A 13,372-nucleotide genomic window follows, 5' to 3' on the forward strand; every position below is an offset into this window, starting at 1 on the left:
ATGATGAATTATTTATAGCAGTAATTTCAGGTTAACAGTGAGTTTCTCTCTACTGGCAGCATAAGTGGCATGTAAATGCAGCTCGTCCCCCAGTTTGTAAAATAAAATGCAGAATGTGTTTACAGTAAACATACTGTAATGGAGGTCTATGAAACAAACATTGAGGATTTAATAGAATTTGAAGCTTGTACTTTTTATGAAAGCTCTTCTATTAATAATCCAGTAAAAATGTGTTTGAATTCAAATTACTTTGAAATTTGAGCTGTAAAGTGTCTAAATTGTCCTTATGAGGTGGGAAACTTTTTTTTTAGACATTATTTATTTTTACAGTTTGTACACAGAGTTACATCCTTTTCTTGTCGTTAAAGTAATACTGCTTTAATATGAGTTTACATGAATAGAACTTTACATAGACAGGGTAAGTTGTGTTATGATTACATTTTTAAAAACAGTATGATCCTTTACAAACTGAGCTTAAATTGGATTTAATCAACCCTCGAGCAGGATTCGTACCAGAGTCTTGGGAACTAGGACACTAAATAAGGACGCTAAAGACTGCAGTGAGGTATATACACACACACACACAGCGCCTACTGGCCTACGTTACAAAAACACTGCTTGTTTCACATTAATAATAATAACGGACTTGCATGTGCCTGTATGTATGCCATTGTAATCGTCTTTACCTTGATTACAATCGTCATCCATCAAAGCTTTACTGGTATTCTTGTTTGCTTTATTCAGACCATACAGACTAGTCCTGACTTTATCAGTGTCTCGTTTGGGTTGATAGAGAAAATCGCCATTTTTGACAAGATTTGAGGACGCTGATTGGCTAAATTTTGTGTCATCTTTAAATGTTCAAAACAACTGGCTAAACTGCTACATAAACCCGCCTCCTGTGGTCGATTTGTCTAGCGCCCCCGAGCTGAACTTGAGACATGCGGACAGGCAGAGTGGACATATAGGAAAAGCCTATATTTTGCACAGATGATTTTCTATCATATCATATCATACACATATCAATTTACATAATTTATTATTATTGTTTTGTGTGTGTGGCTCAGGGAGGGCGGTGCCCTAGCGCCCTTTATTGACCAGCCGCCACTTAACCCATAATATTCCTTGAAAAAATTAATTTCTTTGTTACTGACAAAAATCTACTGTATTTGATATTCACATACCAGTTGGATTGTGTTTTTCCATTATTGTATCTAGAGTTTTCTTCAGTTGAGCAAGAGCTATATACAGTGAGTTCACACCGGAGTCAATCCTGATCTCAGTCCAGTTCTTGGTGTGTGGACGACTGTACGAGGATGAGCTCATCTACAGCAGGAAAGACAAGACTGTTAAATATGTTATTAATTTATATTTAAAGTTAGTATATTTTACACAGTACGTTTTTAACACAGTTAACTCATTTTTCAAATCGGACTTTATTACTGTGGTAACTTAGTATAAAAAACAAGAGAGAGGAATGCAGGAGTAACTGTGCTTATTTTACAGGATTACACCAGCATGACCTTTCTATCCAACAGGACAGAACATTTTACTGCAACAGGTAATTCCCACACAACACAAGCATATTCACCCCCTAGCGGTAACAACTGGAGCGGCTAGAATTGTACTCAATCTACTACATCTCTCCCCCTTAAAGCTAAAACATCCCCAAAAATGTCAACTGCCAATTTGCCATCTTTCTTTTCTTTCTTTTTTTTATACCAGATAATCTTGCTGAATTATCTAACAAAATCTTTCAGATATCTTGGTTCACGTTTCTCTCTGGGTGACCTCCTTGTGGTCAACAACACTGGTAGAAGAGCATCTGCTTTCTGTTAAGGACTTTGTCTTTGACAAATATGAAATATTAAATGATTTATTTTGTTTTGTATGGTATTTGATTTGATTTCTGAGTCTTATTTGTGTTGATAACGGGAGTCTTTTATTTTGAAGTTCACTAACGTGAGCGGATATAACGCGCATATGGTCCAAACATTCCTGTATGAACGAGACCCAGACACACACGGTCATGGTATCAAAGGCTTACGGTTTATGAGGAGTTTGAAAGGGATTTAGCTCCTGGTTTGAATGGAGAACAAGGTATGATATAGACTTCCTGTTATCTTTGCGTTTTTGGTTTGATTTATATTGTTTGTGATAAAATTATTTATTGGTTGTTACTTTGTATAATGTGTAGGTTATTCATTGTTTACTTATTTTATTACTTTGGGTTGTTTGGATGTTTATTCATTTTCGGTATTTTGTTTTTTGTATACAAGCTTTTACAGTTGATTCCCAATGAACATGGTGTCCAATGATGCTTTGTCTGCGACGACGGACAGTACAATAAAGAAAGGGAATCATCAGTATGAGTCCAATCGTTTTTGAACCAGGCAGCTACAGTAAAAGCTTCCATCATCAATCCGCTGTGATGCTTCAAGGGATGCCGTGGTTGATGGACTAGAGAAACTTTAATGTCGGCGCGCTCGTCGTGGATTGCATGATTGTTCTTTTAATGGATCAAGTCTCCAATGAAGTTCCAGCGGACGACGGCTCTACAAATCTACGGGCAGCAGTTGGAGCGATTTAATGAACTGATTAAGGAAAGTGAAATGTTCCAAATTGTTTGGTGGATCGCAGTGAGTACTACCAAACAAATGAAATTAATTCTGAAGAGACATTTTTTTTTCTTTCTCTCTCTTTCTTTTCATTGATCGTGCCTGATTTAAAGGTTGATGGACATTGCTGCGTGTAGATCGCCTATTAATGGACTAAAATATATCAAACAGTTTCATATTTAAGGGCTATGTGGTTTAAAGTGAATTTGCTGAACATACTTTATCAAAAATAACTTGAATGTTAAATGTGAATGGTCTGTAATTTGGTGAACTGCAAATGTAAGAGAAGATGTCCACATCAAATGCAGGTGCAAGTGAGGCAGATGGGCAAACTGATAGCCATCATGCAAAAAATCAAAGTGAAAGTACACGCCAATCAAATCGCACGCATGTCCCTACTGAAAAATTGATAGCATATCAGCAAGAAGAGCTACAAAAGAAGGAAAAAAAGATTGTATCTTTATATAATCAATGGAAAATAGAAGCTTGTAGTGCACGTGAGCACCTTAAATCAGATGCACTAGGAACTCAACTAGCTATTTTGGTTGATACTTTGGAGGCGGCTAAAAACAAAGTTTTGAGTGCTTACAATGACTTTAGAGAGCGTGTAACGCCTGCTATTGAAATGAGGAGAAAAATGGATGCTTGTGAAGCAGTTACAGCTGACATCATTAAAATCATTTATGAAAGAATAACAGGAGTAGATGGAGATTTTGATGGTGAAAGGGAGAGAAGTCGTCTTGGTACATTATTAGACCATCAATATGCCCATTCAATCTTCGGTTCAACGGTTCACGAGTTAGTCGGAAACCTAGTAATTACTCTAGTCATCGTTCTGCTGCATCAAGCTTAGAAGCCAAACGGGTGGACGCTGCAGCAGAAGTGGTAGCGAAGCAAGCTGCATATAATGTTCTACTAGCAGAATCAAAACAAAAAGAAAGGATAAAGCAGTTAGAAGAACAACATAAAAGGGCTCTTGATGTCGAGTTAAAGGAATTAGAGCAAATTCAAGCGCAAAGGGATCTGAAAGCAGCTCAAGCTAAACTAAAAGTCTACAATCAAGAGTTTGAGAAAGAAAAGACCAATTTGTCCAAAGATTGCAGCAGTGCAAACGGATCAGAATCCGGTTTCTCTCAGACAAGTGTGAAAGGGCAGGAAACGTTTCAAAGGGTGTGTCAGAAAACCAAAAAGGAGAGAGTTCAAGCATCAGCGACTGATATACCTTTTCTTGTTCAAGCATTTCAAGATGGCCTGACTATGAGCAAGTTGCCGATGCCAGAGCCTCCTGTCTTCACTGGTGACCCCATTCATTTCATTGAATTTAAGCAATCCTTTAAGGCACTCATTGACAAGAAAACTATTTCTCCTGCTGATAAGATGTTTTATCTCAAGAAATATGTGAGTGGTCCTGCTAGAAAGGTTTTAGAAGGAATTTTCTTCAGAACAGATGACGAAGCCTATCAAGATGCATGGGGCAGACTGAATAGTCGTTATGGCCAACCATTCGTGATACAAAAAGCGTTCAGAGAAAAGCTGACAAACTGGTCTAGAATTCACCAAAAGGACGCCATTGGTCTTCAAACATTCTCTGACTTTTTAAATGCATGTCTAGGGGCCATGCCACATTTCAAAGGCCTTCAAATTTTAAATGATTACCAAGAAAATCAGAAACTTGTGCTGAAGTTACCCGACTGGGCAATTGGCAGATGGAATCGTCAAGTCACAAAATCTCTTTCCGAAGATCATGAGTATCTCACTTTTAAAGAATTTGCTGCTTTTGTGTCTGCTGAAGCAGAGATTGCTTGCAACCCAGTTACATCATTTCGTGAGCTTCATGTTGCAGAACCTGTTACTGAAAAGGCAAAGCTGAAAGAGACCACGAGAAACCGAGTTAGAGTTTTCACCACTCAAACGAACATCGAGTGTCGGAAGGTTGTCAAACCAGTGAACAAAATTCCGTGTATGCTTTGCCAGAAAGATAACCATCAACTTGACCACTGTTTCAGCTTTCTCAACAAACCATTGGAGGAGCGACGGAAACTTATAAAAGAGAAAAGGCTTTGCTATGGTTGTTTGAACTCTGGTCGTGTCCAAGAGAAATCTTAAAGTTGATGATCTTGTCATCGTCAAAGAAGAGAAAATGCCTAGGAACGAATGGAGGCTTGGCAGAATAAATAGAAACTATTTCTAGTGAGGACGGGCTTGTAAGAAGAGCTAAAATTTCTCTAGGCGACCCAAAGATTAGTGCAAAGGGAAAGCGTGTCAACAAACCGTCCATAATTGAAAGACCAGTGCAAAAACTCATTTTATTAATGGATGGATAGGGGGGTTTCCTCCCATTTGAAAATTTCTCATTGAGATATTGTAAGGTCGATGAGTATCATTTTAATTTTTCTACATTTTTAATATTGGTTTAAAGTCAAATTATAAAATAAATAAATAAATAAATAAATAATAAATAAAAAAGGGGAAAAAAACGTGTAGACAAAAAATAGGGGGATAAAGAGAAATTATTAGTGCTTGTATACTTGGTGTGAGATTTGAACTCATAATTTGGTGGGAGTGTTAAGGACTTTGTCTTTGACAAATATGAAATATTAAATGATTTATTTTGTTTTGTATGGTATTTGATTTGATTTTTGACTCTTATTTGTGGTGATTAACGGGAGTCTTTTATTTTGAAGTTCACTAACGTGAGCGGATATAACGCGCATATGGTCCAAACATTCCTGTATGAACGAGACCCAGACACACACGGTCATGGTATCAAAGGCTTACGGTTTATGAGGAGTTTGAAAGGGATTTAGCTCCTGGTTTGAATGGAGAACAAGGTATGATATAGACTTCCTGTTATCTTTGTGTTTTTGGTTTGATTTATATTGTTTGTGATAAAATTATTTATTGGTTGTTACTTTGTATAATGTGTAGGTTATTCATTGTTTACTTATTTTATTACTTTGGGTTGTTTGGATGTTTATTCATTTTCGGTATTTTGTTTTTTGTATACAAGCTTTTACAGTTGATTCCCAATGAACATGGTGTCCAATGATGCTTTGTCTGCGACGACGGACAGTACAATAAAGAAAGGGAATCATCAGTATGAGTCCAATCCTTTTTGAACCAGGCAGCTACACTTTCCACGACTTTTGAAATTGTTCAGTATCAGCCTCAGGCTCTTCTTGTGACACTGGTTACAGTCCTTTCTGTTCCCATGGCTCTACAGGTACATTGCTCACAGGCTGTCCGATTCACTCTCCAATACCTGGTGTATTAAAAAACAAAAAAAACATTGGAATCCATTGTGGCCCGTAGCTATAATTTCTCACATACACAGGATCACCCACTGAAAAAGTCAGCAGTGCTGTCATGGTCTTCTTTCTGTTTGAGTGGTTTCTTTTGCACTTTGGCTGCCAGGTCCGGTAGAAGCAAATCAAAAGTTGATCTTAAACGTCTAGACATCATCATTTCGGCAGGGGACAAACCAGTTGTAGTCTGTGGCATAATCCTATAATTGAACAGGAATCCACACACTCTTGTCTCCAAAGTTTCTGCCTTTATTTTCTTGAGACCAGCTTTGAAGGTCTGCACGACTCTTTTCGCGAACCCATTTGAGGGGGGTTGGAAGGGTGCTGTCCAGGGCAGGTCCATTGTCTGATACCAACATCCGTGGCACGCCAAATACACTTAAACCAAATCAAAAGATCCTACTGACCTTGGTCTTTATCAATCCCTCCTCTCTTCCTTCTCTACTAATATCTCTACTGCTAAAATGACTTACTACCACAACAAAATTAGCAATTCTTCTGACTCTCGCATGCTTTTCAAAACCTTCTCCTCTCTTCTCAACCCTCCTCCTCCCTCATCAACCCTAACAGCTGACGATTTTGCCACATTCTTCATAAATAAAACAACCACCATCAGCGGCCAATTTACCAATCCACAAACTGACACACACATTTTACCATCAAACGCACACATTCTACCCTCCTTCTCTCTACTTTCAGAGGCAAAAGTCTCCAAACTCCTCCTTTCCAATCGCCCTACCACCTGTTCACTTGATCCTATTTCCACTAATCTACTTCAAGCCATTTCTTCCTCAGTTGTACCCGCACTCACGCACATCATAAACACCTCTCTTCACATCGGTACCTTTCCCACAACTTGGGCTCGGGTAACCCCACCGCTTAAGAAACCCACTCTAAATCCAGAACATCTGGAAAATTACAGACCGGTATCCCTTCTTCCATTCATCGCGAAAACACTTGAATGAGTTGTTTTCAACCAGATCTTTTCCTTTCTTACACAGAACAACCTATTGGACAACAATCAGTCTGGTTTCAAAAGCGGACACTCAACTGAGACTGCCCTGCTCTCAGTAATTGAAGCACTGAGACTGGCAAGAGCAGCTTCCAAATCCTCAGTTCTCATCCTGCTGGATCTGTCTGCTGCCTTTGACACAGTTAACCACCAGATCCTCCTGTCAATCCTAAAGATGAAGGGCATCTCGGGAACCGCACTCCAATGGTTCGAGTCTTACCTCTCAGGTAGGTCCTTTAGGGTGTCATGGAGGGGTGTGGTGTCTAAGACCCAACATCTAGCTACTGGGGTGCCTCAGGGCTCAGTGCTTGGACCACTCCTCTTCTCCATCTACATGACATCACTAGGATCTGTGATTCAGAAACATGGCTTTTCCTATCACTGCTACGCTGATGACACACAACTCTACCTCTCATTCCAGCCCGACGATCCGACGGTAGCTGCTCGCATCTCAGCCTGCCTGACAGACATTTCTGGCTGGATGAAGGACCACCACCTTCAACTAAGCCTTGCGAAGACAGAGCTACTTGTGGTCCCGGCCAACCCAACACTTCATCACAACTTAGCTAGGCTTGTCATCCATAACTCCATCAAGGTCAGCCAGGAACCTTGGGGTTGTAATTGATGATCAATTGAACTTCACAGACGACATTGCTAAAACTGACCGATCATGTAGATTTGCCTAGCACAACATTAGGAGGATCAGGCCCTTCCTAACAGAGCATGCTACACAACTCCTTGTCCAAGCGCTTGTTCTATCGAGATTGGACTATTGTAATGCTCTCCTAGCAGGTCTTCCAGCTTGCTCTGTCAAACCTCTGCAACAGATCCAGAATGCTGCAGCCAGAGTGGTCTTTAATGAGCCGAGGAGAGCACAGGTCACACCTCTCCTCACAAAATTGCACTGGTTGCCAGTTGCTGCTCGCATTAAATTCAAGTCACTGACGTTTGCCTACAGAACAACCACTGGCTCTGCTCCCTTTTACCTAAACTCATTACTTCAGACTTTAGTGCCATCCAGAAACTTGCGCTCTGCAAGCTAACATCGTCTTGTGGTGCCATCTCAAAGAGGCACAAAATCCCTCTCACGGACTTTTACCATGACTGTTCCCTGTTGGTGGAATGATCTGCCTAACTCAACCAGAGCTGCTGAGCCCGTAGCCACTTTCAAGAAACGGCTGAAGACGCATCTTTTTCGGCAGCACTTGATCCAGTAATACTAACACTTTCTCTTCTATTCTATTTTTTATTTTTTATTTATAAAACTTTTTTTTTTTAAAGTACTGCGTGTAGATTAACCTGAGAGGGGTCATAGCACTTGCATATTGTTGTCCAACTGTTAGTGTAACTGCTTGTCCAAGCGCTTGTTCTATCGAGATTGGACTATTGTAATGCTCTCCTAGCAGGTCTTCCAGCTTGCTCTGTCAAACCTCTGCAACAGATCCAGAATGCTGCAGCCAGAGTGGTCTTTAATGAGCTAAGGAGAGCACACGTCACTCCTCTCCTCACAAAATTGCACTGGTTGCCAGTTGCTCCTCGCATTAAATTCAAGTCACTGACGTTTGCCTACAGAACAACCACTGGCTCTGCTCCCTTTTACCTAAACTCATTACTTCAGACTTGTAGATTAACCTGAGAGGGGTCATAGCACTTGCATATTGTTGTCCAACTGTTAGTTTAACTGCTTCTATTGTTCTCATATGTAAGTTGCTTTGGATAAAAGCGTCTTGCTAAATGAATAAATGTGAATGTAAATCTTTGCCTGAGCTTTTCTATAGTGATTTGAGAGGCAGCGGTAGTTGTTGGGTATGCATCAATCCACTTTGAAGGCGAGTCCACGACAATTTGAAACATCTTTCCTTGGAAAAGAGTCAACAGACCACACACGAGAAAGGAATGTAGGAGGGTCGGTTTACTAACAACTGCTTATTTTATAGGATTACACCAGCATGACCCGACTATCCAACAGGACAGAACATTCTACTGCAACAGGTAATTCCCACACAACACAAGCATATTCACCCCCTAGCGGTAACAACTGAAATGGCTATAATTGTACTCGGTATACTACAATTACCGTTTCAGTTTCTTTTGTACAATTTTTAAAAGACGGATACAAATACAATGGTCAAGCATCTCATTAGGTTTGTGAACAGAGAGTTTGTCCAGTAATATTGTACATGATGACTGATGAGAGATGTTGACAGACCTGTATGTGATGGAGATGATCGTCAGTGTGTGAGAGCTGCTCCAGCTCAGTGATTTCCTGCTGCAGCTCTTTAATGAGATCTTCAGCATGTTTATCTGCTGCTTTCTGCTGTTTCTCTATCATCTCCATCCGATCAGACTGACATTTCTCAATGTAGCCAATCAGAACATTGAAAATCTGATCACTGGAGGATTTATCTTTCTCTGTGTTTTTCTGATAAATGAGAATGATTAGAAGGTTAATCTATTAAGTTTTATCCATTTAATCGAGAACCTTTATGAAGCTGATTGAAATATTATAATCCATTATCAATTTTATGTTTTAACCTCCACTCACCTTTCTCAGCTCTACTGAGAGCTGGATCTCTTTAATCTTCTTCATTCTATCCTGGATCATCTGACGAACGTCAGTCTACATACAGAGAAACACAGATATCTTCATCCTTTGAATAAAATCATATAAAAGACAAAATGAATTCAAAATTCTGTGGCGTTTAGTACATGTCTATGAGGATAAAAAACATTTCTTAAATGTTAAAAAAAACTATTCATGGGTTTCAGTCACGTGACTTTTTTGTTGTGGCCACCATCTTTAGGACCTTTGCGTTAAATTGCGTAACCTCTCCCTGGTGATCGGAAGATGTTACCAAATTTTACGTTTGCTGACATTTACATCTACCTCGTCCACAATCCCTCTCCATACACCGGCGAAGCTCTCAAGGCAGGTGGGACATGTCCCCATCACTTTTTGCTAGGGTTGATATTGTCCCCACCACTTTTGAAACATCTCGCGGCACGGATGTAACTTACTAATACAAATTAATAAAACATCTCCAGTTAACTTGCAGAGCATTCATTTAATTCGTTTATTAAATAAGAGGTGATCTAGCACGCTGAAATCAAGTGATCAAAGTGGTCGTTGACTCTGCGATCAGTGGTGCAGATAAAGTGTTCTCTCGGGACTCAATTCTTCACACGGACACGCGCTTTAATCCGTTTTGGAGACTCTCTATTCGTTCCGGTGAAATCACAAAATAAAATGCACACAAATGTGTTCCTGATTGATATACAACCACTGATAGACATAATCGGTTTTAATAAGGGGGAAAAACTATACGAGTGCGGATTAGAACCCAGAACCTCTGATACACTTGGCAAAAGTTCTGCCATTGGACCATCAAAGTATATATATAAACAGTCGGATCTATGCATTTATTCTCAGTACTAACAGCATATATTAGATCTCATTAAATGACAAATTAAACCCAATGTACTATTTAAATCGATTGCTGGACATCGATTTAGCATTGTATTAAACGCCCCCATGAAGAAAATGTTCTTGATAACTGGAAGGGTAAGTGACACTCTGTTAATCAAGCGATATTGACGTTACATGAGTAATCACTGAATTGCTGAACATAAAAGCATTGCTGAACTGAATTGCTAATAATGTCGGTAAAGCACATCTCTTGTATTATCAGTTATGTTTGGAGACCTTTATTTTCAATTCTCATTTATTTGTATAGCGCTTTTCACAATATTTCAAAGCAGCTTTACAGAAAAAGCACGTGTCTACAATTTAGTGTCCAAGTTATGCATTTCAGAAATGTATACAAATCATGCAGTTAGCTAATAATCTATTCATTTAAACAATGTATTAAGGCAGAAACAGTTAGCAGTAGTTTATACTGAAACAGGTAACAACAACATTATTCAGCCAAATGTATAACTAAGGTTACTAATGTAAATATAGATAGCGATCTAGAATAAGGTCATATGTGTTCCAATTGTAAACTACATGTTTTAATTTAGCTAGCTAACCTGTAATTTGCTAATTTTACTTTTATTTAAATTTCCACGTCAACGTTCATTTCTCAACATTTATTTGTGATTTGCTGTTATCACAGTTTACAGCACAGCAGATAGACGGCATGTTGCAATTCGGTCCTACAAATGGTGGCCGCACCACTGTGTTACGTCACATGAAATCTATGAAACGCTTCTGACAGTTTAAAGGTAGAGCAGGCAATTTCAGAGTGGCTAGCATTAGCAAGCTAGCTTTGAGAGTATGAGATCCCACCCTTCCTTCATTGCGTCTCCAATGCATCAGATAAGAGACTGCGTTGAATTGCCTTATGTCTCAAAGCACATCACATTACAATAATAATGAAAATAAATAAATATCAGAGCTCTTACTTTTTCCACCTGACTGCTGTAGATTCATTTCGGCATTGATACTGTTGACATAGAAACGGACAAATCTGCTCAGGGTAGAATGTCACGTGTTGCCATATCTTAATAACGGTTACGACTGTCACATCCACCAGCTGGAGTGCCCTTAATCTCCACCAGAGTGCACTCCTCCTGACTCCTGGGCTTTTCCATTATGAACTTCACTTCCCAGTATCCAATGACTGTTCATGATTGTGTATTTTTGTTTAGCTGTGTGTGATTACCCTTGTTAAATTCTGCCTTTCTTAGCCCTGTATTTTCCTTCTCACTTTATAGTCTTGTTTTGTGTTACACTGCTATTTTGAGCACCTGTAACCTGGTTTCCCTCGTCTTGGATATAGGGGTGGGGGAAAAAATCGATTCTTAGATGGATCGCGATGCGGACGTGGACGATTCTGAATCGATTCACAAATGTCAAAAATCGATTTTCAAAAAAAAAAAAAAATTTTTTTTTTTAGATATGTAGCCTATTTATAATGACGTAATATTGACGGAACGCAAAAGACGGAACTCTGAAGCGCGGAAGTGCAGTGCCCGGACCGTCTGTCTGTGGCGTGCGCACATAACAGAGACGCGATGGCTGAGCGCGAAATCCAAACACCCTCCTCGTTAAAAGCTGGCGTGTGGAAATATTTTGGCTTCTATGAAGTTGAAGGGGGAAAGGAGCTGGACAAGAGCCACACTAGTTGTAAGCTTTGTAGAATAAAACTAAAATATTTCGGCAACACGACAAATATGAGAAGCCATATGACACGTTTCCACCCAGAGGAGGAAAAACACTCGGCTGTACCAGAGCCGTTTCTCTCTATGGCTCTGGGCTGTACCGGTGTTCAGACGATTTCTGCTGCCTTGTCGAAAAATACTACCCAAACGCAAATCGATCATAGATAATGTTGATTCATTCTCTATTGTTTCCATAATGGTGTAAATCTCACAATATTATAACATCGTTATTTCATTTTAATCAGGGTAAGTGTATGGGGAGCATATTTGGATATTTTAAATGAACTAGCAATTATAATAATAATAATAATAAATTGAATTTGTATAGCGCTTTTCTCGAACTCAAAGTCGCTTTACAGGGCAGGTGAATCAGCAAGAGAAAAAAAAAAGAAAAAAAACATATAGGGATGGGAGGGGCGTGGGGCTACGGATAGGCAGAGGTGAAGAGATGGGTCTTGAGGCGGGACTGGAAGATGGTGAGGGACTCAGAGGTGCGGATCTCATGGGGGAGGGAGTTCCAGAGCCTGGGAGCTGCCCTGGAAAAGGCTCTGTCCCCAAAACTGCGGAGCTTGGACTTGTGGATGCAGAGGAGACCGGCTGAGGTGGATCTGAGGGACCGTGAGGGTTGATAGGGGGAAAGGAGGTCAGTGAGGTATGAGGGGGCCAGGTGGTGGATGGCTTTGTAGGTAAGGACCAGGATTTTGTATGTGATCCGGTGGGAAATAGGGAGCCAGTGTAGTTGTTTTAGGACTGGAGTGATGTGGTGCCAGGATTTGGAGCGGGTGATGAGTCGGGCGGCTGCATTCTGGACCAGTTGGAGTCTTTTTATGTAGTTTGAGCTAATACCAAGGAGTAGTGAGTTGCAATAGTCCAGTCGTGAGGAGATGAAGGCGTGAATGAGTCTTTCAGCAGCAGAGGGTGTGAGTGAGGATCTGATTTTGGCGACGTTGCGGAGGTGAAAGAAGGAGGTTTTAATGACATGACAGATGTGAGGTTCAAGGGAGAGGGTTGAATCAAAAACCACGCCGAGGTTGCGGGCCTGTGGGGATGGGGAGACAATGGTGTCGTCAATGGTGAGAGTGATGTTATTGGTTTTGCTGAGAGTGGATTTGGAGCCTATGAGGAGGAATTCTGTTTTATTGCTATTGAGTTTGAGGAAGTTATGTTGCATCCAGGTTTTAATAGCTGACAGACAGGAGTTGATATGGGAGAGGGGAGGATTGTGGGGGGATTTGGTGCTGAGGTAGATCTGAGTGTCATCGGCATAACAGTGG

General features: G+C 40.1%; 1 protein-coding gene across 1 annotated transcript in view; it reads right to left on the reverse strand.

The window, feature by feature from the left end:
• Positions 1 to 13,372, reverse strand: part of LOC143725534 (zinc finger protein RFP-like) — a 28,907-nt gene that overhangs the window by 760 nt on the left and 14,775 nt on the right. Inside the window, exons 3-5 of the mRNA XM_077218012.1 lie at positions 9,481 to 9,555; positions 9,145 to 9,357; positions 1,185 to 1,326 (exon numbers count right to left, since the gene is read on the reverse strand). Of these exons, the coding sequence (XP_077074127.1) occupies positions 1,185 to 1,326; positions 9,145 to 9,357; positions 9,481 to 9,555 (430 nt within the window). The remainder of the gene's footprint in view (positions 1 to 1,184; positions 1,327 to 9,144; positions 9,358 to 9,480; positions 9,556 to 13,372) is intronic.

The sequence above is a fragment of the Siphateles boraxobius genome, unplaced genomic scaffold (genome assembly GCF_051911475.1).
Source record: "Siphateles boraxobius isolate OS27281-9 unplaced genomic scaffold, OSU_SipBor_1 77, whole genome shotgun sequence".
In the NCBI taxonomy this organism is placed as follows: domain Eukaryota; kingdom Metazoa; phylum Chordata; class Actinopteri; order Cypriniformes; family Leuciscidae; genus Siphateles; species Siphateles boraxobius.